Genomic DNA, 17,971 nt, shown 5'->3' with positions numbered 1-17,971 from the left:
TTACTGCAACCGTGGCCTTAGGGGTGGGAAGGACACGGCTCATCGATACCCCGGAGGTTATCTGCATCGACCTAAAACAAACCACACAATTAGCCCCGTGTAGCAGACAGATAAGACCAAGATAAAGCCACTTCCGTCAGAAGGTACCATCCAGCAAGAGAAGCCAATCGCTGATATGAAATGATCCCCATGCCACATTGTAATGGTTGGAAGCTGATGGCTGCCTTGACTAAAATATATGTTAGAAAATCTGAAACACTGGAGCACTGGAGTTTTTCAAAAGTGTTGGCAATAATAATAATAATAATAAGTATGTGTGATTTAGTAAAGGGGCTAAAAGGTGAAAGATCATTAGTGCGGTGTTTCAACACATCTCAAACACCTATGTTTTCATCACATACTGACACCTCACAGCGCGTGTGTTGGGAAAGTGCAGTGGCATGAGTGATGAAGAACACATTGGCTCGTCATCGATTATGCCCTCTTGTTGGAACCTGTGCCGTGTGGATGTGTTGTTTCAGATCAGTGAGATATAAACACTAATTGTGCAACTACACAGAATCTCAAGGCTGAGGGATTCGTTTCCTGTTGGAGACTGGACTGCGACAGTATCTTTTTCGAGCTTGAACGAATCTGTGTCAGACTCATTTGGTGAATTAATGAAGCTGTATTTCCCTCTCAACCAATTAAACCTTTCATATGAAGCACAACATAATTAGAGGCAGATGAGAAATGTTGCCTTTAGCTAGATCGCCACTCATTTCTAAGGACACACAAGCTTTTGTTTTGATGAAACTGTATGCTTCATCGAAAGACAAATACAACATGCTGGCTTATTTAAAAAAAAAAAAAGTCTTTCCCAGCTATTCTCTTTCTAACTAAAGAGCAAAGCCAGAGGCAGGGTGAGATGTTTAACAGAAAAGAACAAAATAATAATAAAAGAGGAAGTTTTGAAAGCAGGAAAGATGATCATGACATTGTAGCTCAGCTGCGCTACACAACTTCATCTGTATCTTTCCTGATCAGTGCATGCAGAATAAGGAATAAGCAAAAAAGAATGAGCTGAAACTTCACAACATTTAAAACTGCCCGCGAGATTAAAAATAAAAAGACACATATCACATTTTAATACCCTTAAACCGAACAATGGAGTTTCTTTACTATTAATCTATTATTGGCTCAAAGGAAGGATGACAAGAGGACAGTCCAACAGAGCCCGGGACCCTGCCTAAAGGCGGACCAACCCATCAGGTGTCAACAGGCAAGGGAGCCCCGAACAATGGGGGAGTTTAAAACCGCGAAGGGCCTGACAACGGGCCAGCACTGTCCCACACAACCCAGGCTCCAAATTTAGCTGCTCCTGACCTTTTTACTTTGAGTGGCTGATGAATTGTGCCGTTCCACGACAAATCCTGATTGGCCACACCGGCCTCTATTGCCTGATACCGAGCCCCGCAAAAACACGGGCAGCGGACAATGGAGGGTCACTGTGGAGGGCTTGAAATAATCATAACAATGACAGCTCCCATATTTATAGTCGCAAAGAGACTCCCAACTGCAGCGCCTAAGTGCTTTGTTATTAACAGGAAGAGCTGCTCCCCGCGAAACACCTCTCCTTACTGGGTGAGTCATGGTAGCGGGTTTCATTGTTCTCTTCAATGTGTGTTAGATACCAGTGAGGTTATACATGTCCACTGAAAACTCAGATAAAGTACAGAAACTAATTTAGCGCAACCTTTAAAAAACACACAAAATAGAGAGAGAGAGAAAAAAAATCGAGGCTCCATCTGTTTGTTCTGAATAAGAAAACTGAAAGATCGGTATCAGCAATGGTAGCCAGACAGAGATCACTGGGTCATCTTGCATCTGCAGAGCTCTTCCTGAGTGAAGCTGGGGGCGCTCAGACAGCACGCCACAAAAACAGGCATGTGACACAGGCAAAAGGGGAACAGAGACCGTGACAAGTCGCAATATTACATCAAGGGTGATGACAGAGGCTAAGATTCGAGGTGTGCGGACAATCTCCCCAAAAAACAAAATGAAAGGCCCTTCGATAATTGGGGAAGTTACTGGATTGTTTGCTATCAGGTCACCAGGATGACCAGGATAGATAATCAATGAGGCACTTCAGATTAGACGTCCGAGCGGGGGCTGGAGATGCAACCTCACTGTGACTCTGATTAGATCCTGAAAATGCAGGATGTAGCCTGTTTTAAGCTGAGAGAGATGAGGTAAATTGAACAGAGAGAGACAGAGAGGAAGTGCTACATCTGTGAGTCTCGGTTCCAAAGGCTTGTCGCATGTGACGAAAGACGCCAAAGCGCCGTGGCTTTTCTCACATTTGTAAAAAATTCACATGGCAATGAGTGTCACAATTGCACGTTTCACATCTGGCATCGCTCGATTTCCAGTCAGAGCAAAGAGTTAGATGGTCAAACTGCTTCAAAATTGAAGTTCAGTTTCCATTTTTTTTGCCTCACAACCCTGCTGTTAACGCACACACACACACACACACACACACACACACACACACACACACACACACACACACACAGTGTAAGTGCACTGCACAGATGCAGTAATTCATTCAGAGAGAAGTTTCTTTCTTGACCCATTTATAGTCATTGAGATACAACAGACACAACTTCACATCCTTCCTGCAAGAGGAAGCCCCTGTTCATCTGCTTGTTTGCCTCCTTATTTTCTGAACTACGGCCGCATAAAACTGTTCGGTCAGGATTTTTTTTTTTTTTTTTTTTTTGCTCCCTTGACCCAGCAGTTACAGGAACAGCTGCACAATTTATTCCAAACCAACAACCCTGACACAAATCTTATCTTACTGAAGTTTATTACTGTAATTTTTCAAAGACTGTGTCAGAGAAGGCCGTTTTTCATTTCTCATGCTTTATTATATGATGTGATTTTATTAGACTGCAGTACAGTGAGAGGTGCTATTTTGCATTAGATTTATTTTAATCTGCAATGACAAACAAACAAATGAACATTTAACTGCAGTTTATTAAAAAAAAAGTTTGTCACAGTGAAAGAAAAATAAAGACACAGGAACAAGATCCGGAAAACAAGCACATTCCTAAATAAATAAGATAAAATTAGAGGTCATTACTCAAGCTGGCCCCATTTCCAGGCTTGCTATATTAGTGCCACTTAGCATTATAGGATTATTAATGGAATCAGAATAATTATAAAAAGAAAAAAAGGGGGAAAAATACAGAAAAACTGTATACTGGTTATACTGTAATATAAGTTGTTTTTACCACTCCCTGTACGTCAGCAGTGCATGCTGGCTGTTGCCTATTTGCACAGGGTTAATCATTCTAGGACAAAAAGTACTGAGCCAACACTACATGTCGAACAGACACCCGTAACCCGCTGCCCACACCCTGGAATTACAGCTGGGTTTGAAAGGTTTGACACTGGTGCCACTATGACACCAGAGTAGCTAAACACTATTGGTTTTCTGTTACCTTAGTTTGGGGAATCTAAACATGTCACACACCCCCTTTTTTTCCCCATCCAAATTTAACTTAATATGTCAAATTGCTCAATGCATCATTGTCAAATTAAGAACATTAACAGTTTAAAGTTAGAAAAGTGTCTTGATTTCGATCAGGAAATGTCTGATCAAAGAGGAGGTGAACAAACCTAAGAATCTGACCAAGCACACACTTTGTGATACGTTGATGCTTAAAAAGTATTGTGGTTCAAACACTTAAATTACCGACCCTAATAACATAATACTAGAATTCCCAGGACTCCCCAGTTTACTTTAGTTGACTGAGCTGGAAAAGCCACTGTCCCATGGACACTGATGGGAGACCCTCCTATCTGCAGGGCACACAACATGACGTTGTAGCTCAGCTATACTACACAACTTTATCTGTATCTTTCCTGAACATGGACATGGAGGTGCAAGGGGAAATACAGTAATGATACATTTTTTTTTTTTTTTTTTTAAAAAGAAAGAAAAAAAAGCCGGGGGCTGGAGCATGAGCCCTAGAGGGGGATTCAGTGTGGCTTCAAGATAAGGGGTGAGCTGCAGCCCTGAGCTTCCTCAATAAAACACATCATGGGCAGATATCTAGCAAGAGCCTCTCATAAAGAGGAGTCCTCCTGTCAACCAGTGAGATGCTTCTTATCCTGGAGGAACTTTGGCAGCAGGATAATCCATCCCTGGCGTGACTGTTGGTGAATCAGCACCATTATGGTTTTGTTGACTCAAGTGTTTTTAGTATCTATATCCTGCTGAGCCCAAACTGTCATGGGCGAGGTTTGGTTTTGGTCTCGCTGTTGCCATGAGGTTAAGCCATTGTTTGCTCTAATTTCCTCCTGTCAAGATTTTAATTTGGCAGGACAAAAAGATGAACAGGCTCTACTTGTTCCCTTATATTAAATGTCGTTGTATTCTTTAGGGTGCCAATAACTATGAACACAGTCTGAATTGAATTGACATATGGGCAGGGAGAACACTCACAGATTTATCTTACAGCATCTTACATGTAATGTGAAAAAGACATTCTGGTTCAGGTTTAATTTCCCAGAATGTAGCTTTTCTCACTCCTCTCCACTCTGTAGGGTTCACATCACTGTTTTTGACTCCACCTAGTGGTACATAATCGACATTTACCGCAGGAAAAGACCCGCACCGCCACCTCTCTCGTCTCTGCACCACTGTGGTCACAGCAAATTAGAAATAACACAACATCTGAAAGGGGCCAGACGTATGGTTTGTTCGTGTCTCGCCACAAGAATAAATCTCAAAGAATGCCAGTGACCGAACATGTTTAGTCTACTTTTTCGATATTGCAGAGGAAATGGACATCAAAAGCTGCGGGGTGGGCTCAAAATGATGTGACACCACGCAGACCCAGCTGCTCTGACTCTAATATTTCCTGCTTCCCCCCCCGACAGACCAAACAGGAGCTCCCAGACGGCCACAGCCTGCTGGGAATGTTATCACTGGTAACATGAACAATACACAGCAGATGTTCAAATCAAATGAGAGACGGAGCACAGACATATCTCAAGCGTTCTTTATGTGAAAAAAGGTTTTGCCACAACAGGTTGAAGAATATTCAGTTCAAATTTAGTGTTGTGATCAAGTTCACACAAACCAGCGCAGAGCTTGAAACATACAATATTTAAAAAAAAAAACTTTCTGTCTCACTGTCACTGTCTGAGCTTAACTGGATTTTCATTATCTTGGCTACAACCAGCTATAAAAACCGGTCCTCATTAATAAGACCAAGACCTGGTCTCACATACATCAAGTTGAAATGGTTTCGTCATGTGGAAACAGCTAGCGTTTTAAAACAAATGCATACATTAATAATGACGGCCTTGTGACCGCGAAGGCTGCGAGGGAAAGAGGCTTTAGTGCTCGGAAAACATTCTTTCAACTTCATCAATCCAGTCACATGGAGATTCTTCCTCAAAGTCTCTGTGAAGAGAGCACATTCAGTACGATACATTTTAATGTTTTTGTTTTCATATAAGAAGTCACACATACACATCACACAAACCCAGTACTTTCTGTGGGTTCATCAGAGATCCAACAGATATTCATACAGCACGCATTACTATTTGCTGCCAGTTTTAATGTGCATAATGTTCATTTTGCCGGGTGCTGTCATATTTTGTTTCACATAATTTGCTTTACAGCCTATACTCTTGGCTTTGGACGTCCAAAAGGTGAATTACAAAGCATTTCATTCTTTTTTTTTTTTTTTCCTGCCACTGTTTTCATTCGAAACCCCTAAACATTCTGTAAATACTTTAAACCAACACATCAACCGTTTGCATCTTTACATGATTTTTTCCATAGAGGTATAAACCATCCAAAACGCGCACTATGGCCCTTTAAAGCTACTTTAGGGATTACTAATAATCATTAGAATGTCAAAATAAAACCAGAAACTCGAGGTAAAATCGTAGTAAACACAGCAGTAGGCCAGGGTTACTTACGTGTCCTCGTCATCTGAGCGCGGCTGCAGCCTGTCCTCGTCTACGGCCACTTCCAGCTCAAGACCGTCGGTGGCGTCCCCCTGCGGCTGGGAGAGGGGTCCCATCAGCAGGTCGTCACCTGTAAATGGAAACCGCAACGCCACAGGTGGCTGTAAATCATCTACTGCGCCGACATTAATTCTGTCATGACTGAAAGGACTCTTATAGGACATTTAACAAAAACATCCTCTAATTTCAGTTTATTGGTTGTGATCGATTCAGTTATTTCAACAGACCTCCTCTGTTTATTAAAAAGGTGCTGAAGGCTCTGCTCAGCCGGGCCTTCTCCAACAGACTCAGAAGCCTCTCGGGAGGATCCTTCTCCCATTGTCTCCTCTGCCTGCTGTCCTCTGGCTCCTCTGACAGGCCTGAAAAAAAAAAACAAAAAAAAACAGGGATCCAAAACACCGATGGTGTACGTCATTCCTCAAACTTGACTAAGTCTTTTGTAAATTTCAGGGAAATTGAAATGTGGACGCTGCTTTCGTACTTCCATGAGTAGAGCCTGCGAGGGTCTGGCCGGTCGATGCCATGCTGCCGGACGAGACGAGGCTGGCATCGGCCAACACCTGCAGCACAGAGCCCCCAGTGGCCCACTGCTTTCGACGGCCGGGCTCTCTGCGGTCAGAGTGACCCTCAGACAACTCCATGCCTGGGGTGAAGGGGTTATTTAGCACATTTTCCGTTACATAATTCTTGTTTGAAAACGGTGAAAGCATTGAAAAACTGTGCTTATTTTCTCACGGACAACCACATGCAAGCTCATACCGGACCGCACAAAAAAAAAAATCAGTAGCGTGATTCTCCCAGAATTTCGGCAGCATTTCCTTTATTTCACGACGACGTCCTTAACGTTGACGTTGACTCTACCTTCAGATATTGACGCTTTTATTAAACTCTTCTCTCCCAGGAGATTAGCCACCTTCTTCCCCTCCTCCCTGTTCCATCGACCAGTACGCCTCCCCTGTTCCTCCTTCTCTATCACCTGTAAACAAGGGGTCAAAGCGGTGCGGTGAATCAAACGCATTACATGAGCTCCGCGGCCATCTGAACTAACAGCAGCTTGTCAAAGGTCAGATTCCACACAGGCTCACAGCAGCTGGGGAAGCTGCGTAAGCGTTTCAGTTCTCGCTTTGACACCTTGCCCTGACAGTATGTCGTTCTGATGGATGGGCAGCCGTAAAAATCACTTCAGGTTCAGCTGCTTGAGTGACAGTCAACATGCAGGAACCGCTTTGTTTTTACCTGCGAGGTAATATGTGGACGCAGGAGCTTGGAAACCCGGTGACAGGCCAGGATGGTGTGCAGGGACGGCCTGTCTTTCGGGTGCGTCTTAAACATCTGCTTGATCAAATACTGCAGCTCGTAGGGCAGGTGGTTGGGGAGGGGAGGGTACGCACCCCGACACACCTTAAGGATCAGGCTCTTCCAGCTGGTTGCCTGGAACTAGACGCAAGATTGAGGTGTGACCATCTCTGGGGACAATAAAACCACACAGCAACATCCCAGCCACAAAGAAATACACAGAAGTTAATCTAACTCAGCTGAAGATACCAGGCCTCCAATCCTTCCCACAACAGTGCAGAAGTGTTTCATACAAAGATTCATTGACAGTAGTCGGAGTGAGGTCCACACTCGAGAGGGAGGGGACGTACCGGGTGTCGCAGGGTGCAGAGCTCGTAGAGAACACAGCCCAAGGACCACACATCACTGCAGAACACACGAACACAAGAGACGGTTATTCGCTCGCACCAGACACTCGTCATGTACTGGGCACAGTCAGCGAGACGCAAGACTGGTTCACCCACGCACCAGTTGCATAATCACTGCTGAGCCCAGAACGTAGCTGAGAAAACAGAGTGTTTTGAAAATTCCTCATCGCTGGTGCGTTTGTTGACGCTCAGAGACTGTGTTTACAAGCCATGCCATCAAGTAAATAGTAACATACCTACAAGGTGTATAACTTTCTCTCAATGCAGTAACATCAGCCTGGTGACTGTCTGTATATGTATATATGGTCCTCTGTAGCACGTTTTTTTTGAATAATATGTATTCATATAATAGCATTTTGATCCATAGATATTTTCACTTAATCTTGTGCCATATCAAAACAAAGAACCAGCTAAACAGACATGATAACATACCTCTTGTTGTTGTACGGCTTGTTGTCCCAGATTTCTGGTGCCACATAATATGGTGTCCCAACATAAGTATGAGCGAAAGCCTTGGAGCTGCAGCAGGACAACAGAAACGGGTGGATGTTAAAATGGGACAGCGGCGAATCAAATAAAAGTGCCTTAACCTTAAAAAATGGCCAGCTTATAAACCGCTGCCGCTCTCCTCCTCTACCTGTTCAGAATACACGCTGAGCCAAAGTCCCCGAGCTTGACTGTCCCTCTATCTGTCAGGAAAATGTTCTGGGTGGGGAAGAATGACGGAGAAGTGAAGACTTTACAGGAAGCTAGAATAAGAGCGGCCGAGCAGAGCGAACAAGATGACATTATGCATAGGTGGGAGATAATGGTGCGATCATGTCTCGATCAGCGATCTCATCGTTGCTCGTTTCACACTGATGATAGTCTAGGAACACGCAACCAACCAATAAACTAAATGACTGACTTCTTCTGATTCAGACAGCAAGCATTAAAAAACAAAAAACAAAATCTGATCTTCCGCATGAGCTTGTTCTACGTATGACAACAAATGTTTTCAGACATTCATTCAAATCTTTTTAACATACAGAGTAATCTAAAAACTATAACGTCTAGAGACTTATGCACCTTGGACTTCAGATCTCTGTGCAAAACCCGTTTATCGTGGATGTGCTTTGCGCCTGCGCACATTTGAGCAAACCACCTCAAGATCTGAAAAAAAAAAAAAAAAAGACTTCAGTGAAACAAAATTTAAAAAGGGAGGAGGGGGCAACAGTGACATAAAAGTTTGAGAATAACTGCAGGTAGTCGAGGGCCTACATCATCAACGCAGAACTGCGTAGTTTTCTGTTGCCGGATCCTCTGGAGCAGGTCTCCTCCCCTGCAGTACTCCATGACAATACACAGGAGGCCATCGGCTGAAAGAACACAATCACACTGCCTATTCTGCAATCCAAATAATAACAATAACTGTGTGTCACAAGAGTCCAAAAGGTCTTGCAACGGGTTTTACAGGGAGCCTTGCGCCTGCGACTACCTTCGAATGCCTCCCTGAAGGCCACGATGTTGGGATGTTTCATTCTGGACAGGAGCACGGCTTCTCTCCTTGAATTCTCCAACTTTGACGGATTCTATAAAAATGCAAATACAGGCGTGAATGCATTTCCTATCATGCAAAAACAAACAGCCTCCATGTGTCTGCGCAGGCAGCAATCTGGTAGCTTATCAGCAGCACAGTGCAAATAACATTTCCTCGTCTGACCCCCCCCCAACAGTATGGATTCAGTCGTTGTCTGTGTAATGTTGCTTTCTCCATATATGTAGCAGTGGAAATGCAGCATTTGAATGTTTTAATCGTTATTCTGATCAATATTTTCCCAGAAAGACCCGATGCACTGGGGCGATCCAGTTCAGCTCCTGTTCCAACGCACAGGTGAAGGTCTATTTGTGCAGCACTTTTCAAAACAAAAGGACACGCAGTGCTTCACAATAAAAGCACGGGCAGGAATGAATCAGAAATCACGATGCGCAGCGCAGCGCAGCGCATCCCTGTCTCTGTTTACGCATACCGTGGGCAGCTGGATTTCCTTGACCACATACTTCTCCTGGCTGCTTTTGCACCGGACTAGCAAAGCGCGGCCGAAAGATCCTTCTCCGATGACTCTCAGCGGTGAATAATTCTCCATGGAGCGCCTTTATAGAAACAAACAAACAAACAACGAGAGAGCACAAAGGATATAAACATCTACAACAGGCCGAGCCGACGGGGGCGGCGCTTTACACTGGGGGCTATCTTGCGCTAGTCTTCCCGCGCTGAGGCATATTTACAACGTGTGAAAAAGACAAGAAAAACAATCTACCTGTACTCGCGCTGCTCGTCCGGCCGCCACTTCCTTGTTGCTGCATGACGTAGGGGCCGCGCACGCCTGCACCGCTCGGTGCCTCCGCCAGGTGGCGGCAGATCATAATCTCTAGATCCCGGGTCGAGACTCAGACATTTCCCCTCACGGCAGTGCTAATGTTGCAATGGCTATTCTCTATTCTGTTTTTCGAAGTGCTTATATGACAAACTTCGCCCTTTTCCTCTTCTATCAGATGCATGTGTTTTCGATTCATTATCATTATGTCTGCAATAAACTGCAGGGTCTATACCCCTGATGTTGCCGCTTTCCTTCCTGCCCTCCCTCTTCCGGTAATCCGCTCAACAGATACAATTCAAATTATAAAAAATAAATAAATGGATAAAAAAAAAAAAATAATAATAATAAGATTTGTGGACCGCCCAAACCCCGCCTGAAGCTAGCCCATCGCTGCGCGTCGGCAGAGGTCAAGTGTGGACCGCGATGTCGAGGTGGTATAGGGAACCCACGTCACCCTGAAGCAGGAGCCCGGATAGCTCAGTCGGTAGAGCATCAGACTTTTAATCTGAGGGTCCAGGGTTCAAGTCCCTGTTCGGGCGTACGAATTTTTTGCTTTTGAAGAAGAAGAAGTCAGCGCGCTGCGGGACAAAAAGCCAAACCCTCGGTGCCCGTAGAACCTCGGCGAGTTGACGAGTAGCCTACAATCTGTGGGTGGAGACCCGTGCCAAAGGCGGATTCCCAGTCCAACGGTGAAGCGCGTGAATCTCAGAGGAACGATCGGTTGTCGTCGCGCGTTGTAGGTCACTTTACTGCAAAGTCTGCACGGCTGAACATTTCCCCAACCCAACTATTGTATTAGAAAATGACAGTGCAGGGCCGTAGCCAGGACACAGCTACTGAGCTTCTCCTCAGGCGCCACCAGCAGTCTGTAACGGTTTCTTCTATTTATTTACATTATTTATTCACAATAAACACCAATCAGCCACAACATGAGCTACTTTTAAAGTTGTGGCTGATCGGAGAACTTATGGATTTTAATTACTGAATGAGTTCATGCATTAAGGCCTAAAAACCAGTCAAAGCGGACTGTAAAGACATTAGAGTCAGCCCTCCATAACCCATTATGTGCAAGTTGTGTGTAGTTGTAGAACGTGAACTCCTCCGTAAGGTGAATAAAAGCCCCACGTTCCCAGAAACGGTACAGAGGACATGACCCGGATGTCCTCACTTTGGTGCAACTATGGCTCCTGTTTCAATGTTAACTATACCGTGCCTGCATTGGTTTCCATCCATATCCACGTGATATGCAAATTGATTCGTGAGGGAACGCTGTATAGACTTCTAAAACCAATCAGTGCGTAAACTGCATCACAGTGCAACAATGATGTAATACAGACAAAAAAAACATAACGCCGACCTCACCCTCGCTGCGGCGCACGACTTTCAGGACTCCGCTAATGGGCTCTCAGATCACAAAGCAGTGAGCGCATACCGCTGGCTGACTAGAACAGCAGGAAAAATACATCCCGAAAAAGTGCGATCGTAAACGATCAGCACAAATGCAAAGCGTATGCGATTTGTAGTTAAGGAGCTGAGACTTTAAAGCACACCCGGTAAGCTCCTTTAATCTTCAGCAGAATTCCCCTAACATCTTGTGCAGCATAAACCAAGTGCTTCGCAGTCAAAATGACTGCATAGTGGATCCAAATGTCTAATATTTGGCTCATTACCTCCTGTTTTTTTTGCTTTCTGGCAGTGTTCTGGTTGCACCTATCAGCAAGTAGTCTTCCACAGGAGGAAAATAAAGGCATTAATGAGGTAAATATTGGGCATGGTGCAACAGTTTGTCTACAGCTCCTGAATTATGCTGCACAAGCTGTTTGGGGAAATGTGATGGACATTTTTTTTGCTTTTCTTGGAGCTGCAGAATGGTATCTTAACTTAGTTTGGGAAGAGGCCCCTTTACAAACTTCTGCTGCGCCTCTACTGACAAACGGCTGACATGTTTTCATGTAGTTTCCATAAGACAAGACATCAATGTGCTCTTCGCTTTGCGTTACAGAATTGAATACTAATTTACGGGTAAATCAGAAAAGGGGGCCAGCCACAACCTCCAGCTGGTGATTTTCATGAGCTAAACTCATAAATACAAAGACAAATAATTGTAAACAGCAGCTAAACCCTTCTGTGAAGTTGAACAAGACAGTGTTCACGGCTAAAGTACAACAATGTCAGGCTGCTCTGCTCAGTTCATAAGTGAGGAATTTTCACATGGCCACCTGGCTAATCATTAATTACTGGTTATTAAAGATGGACAAAGCTGTGCCAGCGTGTGTGTGTGTGTGTGTGTGTGTGTGTCAGAGAGAGAGAGAGGGAGAGAGAGAGAGCTTTTACCAAAGGTTTTAAAATATGTCATTTATGAATTGATAGGGGTGAGAAGAAGATGTTGTACGTGTTTGTACAAGAACCGGCTTTGCTGTAGGTGATTGTGCTGCTGAGAGAGCATCTACATAACATATGGTTTCAGTTACACGCTGTGATGCATCTTTTCAAGATTGTGCTGCTTTAAAAACGACATATGACTGAAACGAAGCAGCTGTGGGACAATAAAAATTCAGACCGAATGACAATTCTGTAAAAGCCTCTGGTGTAGAGGGTTCTCAGTCCTGGGGTCGGGCCCCTATGTGGACCTGGCTGATATACAGATCGGGTAATGGGATATTTCCAAGACTGATTTATTGATATTTGTTTGAATTTGCGCCTGTTTTAATGATATCGCCCCTTCTAAACAATACAATCTGAACTTGAGTCATGTTCCTGAAAGAGAATCCAAAAGTATGCCTGAAACCACATGGCAGCTTGACGACACTCAAATGAGAAGTTTGGAACCAAAATAAGAGGGTCAAGTGCCAAAAAAGGCAGAGACACCCTGCACGAATGATCTTCTCTGATGTCAAAATGTTTTCACAGAAAGTCGCCCATGCCATAAAATCTCTCATTCTTAAGCTTTCACGTAAATTTTTACGTTCGAGGCTATCAGTGAAAATAAATCTCCCGTGGCATAAAAAAGTCGTGATCCCCCGCCCTTCTAAGAGCGACTCATTAAGAGCCATCAAATGGTCCTTCGTGGGGACGGTTGGAATTCCACAGTCTGAGAGGGAGAATACTCAAGTCCATCAGAGACCCATTAAAAAAACATAGAGGAAGATCTGACACTTAGTGCTTAAATATAATAAAATAGTATGCAGGACTATGAGATACTGTTAAAATATACTGTAAGAATATCTCGTTACCCAGGTGACACATTTTGGTGTAGTTAAGACGGCAGTGTTAAAGCCTCAAATGTATGCCCCTTGAAAAAATTAGATAATCACAACGGAAACGTTCAGAGTTATACCACTGGTACAATAAACATGCTCCTGGAGGAAACCTTAAAGTTGTGGGCTGCCTCCAAACGTCCGATTCGCTGCCCGCATCTCTCAATTGTCCAGCGACTCGAACTGAGTGAAAGACGGAACGGACTGAAACGAAACGGTAATTCCGTCTGATTATCTGGCTGTTAAAGATGGACATCAAAGAAGACAAAGCATTGGCCTGTGGAGTTGTGTCCGCGAGGCTGCTTTGTGGACAATGAAGGTCACTCTGTGGGACGATCCGAAGTTTATCTGAACTTTTGAGTCCGTCTGAGCATCACAAATAAGCGTTTTCATCACCATCCTTAACCTCAGCACATGTTGATCCCGAGATAATTCTCTCGGATGCTCTCACCTTGACCCTATTTTTCGGTTTATCCTTTAAAGGCTTTGGGGAGGGATCAGGCCGGCTTTTCTCCCGTTTTGGGAGACAACAGTTACAGTTTACTAATACGGAGGAAACCTGCTCGATTTATCAGGTGCAGACGAATAGGATGACGTCACTATCCTGGATGATGGCGGGTGAGGAAACCTTGACAGCACGTATCAGACCCACAGAAAGTGGAAAAAGACCTCGCAATGTAATTATCAGCTACCTCATAACGTTCCAGTCGAGCAGCTTCAAACCTTCCAGGAATGCGTCAAAGTCTGGACTAGTGTGTAGCTGGATATTGGACTTCCCTTACAAAAATGAAAGCCCCCGATTATTTGAGGCGTGGACGAGGGAAATGTCCTGCTTCTCCAGAAGTTTACAAAACAGACAAACGGTTTGAAGAATAAGCCGAATTCGAAAAAAAATCCTCAACAAAAACCGAAACCGACATTCAAAGAGAAGAAATCAATTTGTGAATGAGTGCAAAGAGGGTTACAACAGTTAAAAAGATTATATGAAACAATTAATGACTTTCCAGGTTGGCTGAGGATAAAGAAACACAGATTTTTTTTTTTTCATTCTTTAAAGCTGCATTAATCAAACTTGGCCACTGGAAGGCAGAAGAGTACAAAAACATGTAGACAGACACACAGCCTTTTCGTCCCTTTATGAAGATGTAATGTGTAATATCCCATTGCAGTCACATGTCTGGCCACACGGCGAGTCTAAGTACAGTATTCCCAGTTCTTTTAGCTTTTCCCTCGCAAAAATCCCCCCTGATAAAATATCATACGAAGGTAAGCCCATGTACCACAGTTCCTGTGGTACTTGCTCTGTTCATGTTTCCAGGGGTACTATTACAGTACTCTGAGACTTGTGCTACATTTTGGCACACGTACCACAGGATTGGACCAGCAAGAACATGAGGTGAATTACAGAAACCGGTGGTATAATCCTGTGGTAGATGTCCCGAAATACCACACAAATGTCCGAGTGCCATCGAAATACCAGCGGAAAAAACGCCACAGGAACACAAGTTCCTGTTCCAGAGGAAGTCACCTCAGAAACTCGAGCTGGGGCACCAAAACCACAGAGCATATGGTATTTTACCACTTGGAATTTTTGCAAGGGTGTTTTGGACTCGACTGGCTCTTGAGAAGAATATCTAGCTCTCTGGCTGCTTAATTTTCAACTGTTTTTCACAAGCTAGTTGCAAACTTTGTGCATCCGTAGTTTAGTGCTGGGCAGGTAGCTCGCAGTGGGTTCATCGGTGCTCCAACGCAGAGTTAGTCATATCTCTCTGTGTCAATACGTTTGATTTAATGTTATTAGGAAACACTTTGCAGCTTTAAAACCTCCAATTATAAATCCATTTTTTGTGATCTTGATTTTGAAGTGGTCCTTATCCGCAAAGACTGTGATTTACATTGTGATGGGTGTTTATCAGTTGGCTCAAACTAACTAGACAGAAGCAGCAGTTTAAAGTTAGGCCTATTGTTGCTGAGTTTTAAGGGATCAGTGCTGGATTCTTGGATAGGAGCTGAACTACTGTTTGCTTTAAACGGGATAAACACCAGTGGCCAGATAGCTGTTTATGACTGATAAAATGTTGTGATTAAATTTATCACAGACCTCCTGGCACAGCTCAGCTGAGACTACATTTTGGGGACAGGTGTTGAACTTCATGAGCGTAACATATTTAAAAGAAAAAACATGACAGGAAAATGGGCTGGTTTCTCCTCGGGGGCCGCTTGACCACAGGGGGTTGTCAGCAGAGTTTATTACACTGAACAGCAGTGTTGTGACAATTTCTAGACGGGAGGTGCTCCAGCATCTTCTCTCGCATCGCAGTAGGTCTTCCATAGGGCGCTGAGAGATTTGCAACTTGTTGGTTGTCTGTTATGTTCAATCTCAATAGGGGTTTATGTTCCCAAAGTAAAGAGAAGGCTGTGAAGTTGGATTTATTTATTTACCTATTTATTTTTTCACTTTAAATAGTGCAACATGCATTGAATGGAAACTGTGCCGTCTCCGCAAGCTTTGAGAAGCTCACTGTGTTTTTTTCTTTGAGACTGTGCCCAGGGGTATGATTTCAGTTCTCTAGAAATTTGTTAGGCGGTAGGTTTGGTCTTTAGGCTCTATAAAGTTTCTTTGGCCATGTCTCATCCAGGCTTGGAAATAATCCCGCTGCCTAAGTTTGAAATTTTACTGAAGTAGCTTGAAAGGCGACGCCAGCCTGCATTCTACAATTTTTGAATTGCAATGAATTGAATTTTATTTTATTTAATAGGGATGATGAAGTTGAACACAGTCCCATACAGAGCATGAAACTGCTGTGCTGCACAGAGAGTTTGTATCTATTGCTAATTTTTATCTCCTGTCCCTAATTGCACATACGCAGTGTACTTGAAAATATACAGCTTTCATTCTCATGAAAACACAATACACTACAAACATTGAAATACAATGACATGCCAAACAGAAAAAAACAATTATTCCGAGTACAATAACCTAAAACAACTACAGCTCGGGTTTGCTTTTAGTCAGCCCTTAACCTTTGTTGTGAAGGGTTTAATATCTTTAATTAACTTGATTTCAGGTGGTTAAGTGTTCCAGAGTTGACAGCCCTTTATGGAGTAAGCTGATTGTCCAAATTTAGATTTACGACTTGGTATTTTACAGTTACCATTCACCATGCCCCTAGTTGCTCGGTTACTGTCTTGTCTTTGGATATGTCTGAACAGAGGCTCTGGGGCTAGACTGCTGATACATTTGAAGACGAATTTGAGGAAACAAAGAACATTATATCTTTTCAGGGTGTAGCAGTGATGCCACCAGACAGACTTTTTGTCATTCATTTTTTGAGCCTGTTTGAATAAGGTGAGATGTCTGACTGTAGATGGGGATGCTTGAGCCAATACTGCCATACAATAGGAAAAATAAGGGAAAATCATAGAGTGCATAAATAGAATAACTGCCTGAGTGGGTATGCATTGCCTGATTAATTTGAAATTATGAAGGTTGGTCTTTGCTGTTTTTGAAATCTTCTTTAAATGTTTATCAAATTTGAGGTGTTAGATTATTATATACGATTATTCCTAAGAACTTGAAATCATTTATCTGTTTTTTCATTCCATATCTTTATTTAAAATCTTCAAGTGAGCCCTGCTTTCTATTGGAGAAATGCATACAAACTGTATTTTTCAAGTTCAGAACAAGATGGTTATGTTGCAGCCACTGACGGACATCATCCAAGTATGCAGTTAGGATCTCTGCTGCCCTAGTAATTGACTTAGCTGGTGCATATATGACCGTGTCATCTGCATACAGCTGGCAGCTGGCCTCTGAGGAACATGTAGGTAGGTCATTTATAAAGACTGATAGGCAGTGGGCCCAGGATCGAACCCTGGGGAATACCCAGGGATGACTTTTCTTGGCCAACTTTCACATACTGCCCTCTAGTTTGAAGGTATGACTCAAACCAATCAGTTGCTTGTTTAGAGAAACTGAATGTGGACAACTTAGACAGGAAAATGCCACTTTTGACATTGTCAAATGCCTTTTTCCACATTTTTTTTCGACATTACCCCAATCTAATGAGACAACAACTTGCACTTTCTTTGGAATATTTTGGTCTAAAACCAAATTTTTGTAGATGAAGGAGTTTAGTGGTCTCAAGGTAGTCAGCTAGCTGTGCTGCCACAACCCTCTCAAGTACCTTTGACAGGACAGGGAGAACAGAAATAGGCTGATAGTTGCATATCAGATGATGATCCCCTGCTCTGAAGACTCGTGTAATGACTGCCTTTTTCCAGCCGTTTGGGAAATTGCCGGTCCTAATTGATAAATTGATGAGATGAGTCACAGGTCTTATCAACATATAATACTGAAACAAGTATCCAAATTATACATGTCTTTTGCTTTACAATTTGATAATTTCTTAACATCTTCTGTTTAATTGACCTCTTGGATACAAAATGAATCTGGGTATTCTATACATACATATAAATTAGGGTTAAAATGTTGCTAGTGATTCTTTTAGGTTTTTTAATCATTTGGTTGTAGTTAAACTTTAACATAATCGTTTTCAGTTTTTGTTTATTGTTTTTGTCCAACCAGTTAATATTCTAGTCAGCATAAATTAAATTTATG

At 43.1% G+C, this 17,971-nt stretch overlaps 1 protein-coding gene and 1 non-coding gene across 3 annotated transcripts; one reads left to right on the top strand and one right to left on the bottom strand.

Moving 5' to 3' along the window:
• Positions 1 to 5,037: 5,037 nt before the first annotated feature.
• On the bottom strand, positions 5,038 to 10,151 carry nek3 (NIMA related kinase 3). 2 transcript variants are annotated; one of them, XM_040129932.1, is made up of 14 exons: positions 10,034 to 10,151; positions 9,743 to 9,866; positions 9,211 to 9,304; positions 8,994 to 9,091; positions 8,802 to 8,885; positions 8,371 to 8,438; positions 8,166 to 8,252; positions 7,677 to 7,731; positions 7,267 to 7,467; positions 6,892 to 7,006; positions 6,512 to 6,673; positions 6,258 to 6,389; positions 5,983 to 6,100; positions 5,038 to 5,458 (listed from the first exon to the last, which is right to left on the bottom strand). In XM_040129932.1, the coding sequence occupies exons 2-14, from the start codon at positions 9,857 to 9,859 to the stop codon at positions 5,392 to 5,394; spliced, it is 1,398 nt and encodes a 465-aa protein (XP_039985866.1). In that variant the 5' UTR covers positions 9,860 to 9,866; positions 10,034 to 10,151; the 3' UTR covers positions 5,038 to 5,391. The 2 variants fall into 2 exon arrangements, with proteins under 2 accessions (XP_039985866.1, XP_039985867.1); XM_040129933.1 differs by lacking the exons at positions 9,743 to 9,866; positions 10,034 to 10,151 and adding an exon at positions 9,462 to 9,617.
• Positions 10,152 to 10,559: 408 nt separating this feature from the next.
• trnak-uuu lies at positions 10,560 to 10,632 on the top strand. Its single transcript has one exon. It is a non-coding gene; the product is annotated as a tRNA-Lys (tRNA).
• The last annotated feature ends 7,339 nt before the right edge of the window (positions 10,633 to 17,971 follow it).

The sequence above is a fragment of the Xiphias gladius genome, chromosome 7, assembly GCF_016859285.1.
Source record: "Xiphias gladius isolate SHS-SW01 ecotype Sanya breed wild chromosome 7, ASM1685928v1, whole genome shotgun sequence".
In the NCBI taxonomy this organism is placed as follows: domain Eukaryota; kingdom Metazoa; phylum Chordata; class Actinopteri; order Istiophoriformes; family Xiphiidae; genus Xiphias; species Xiphias gladius.
This window is presented reverse-complemented; position numbering and strand designations above follow the sequence as displayed.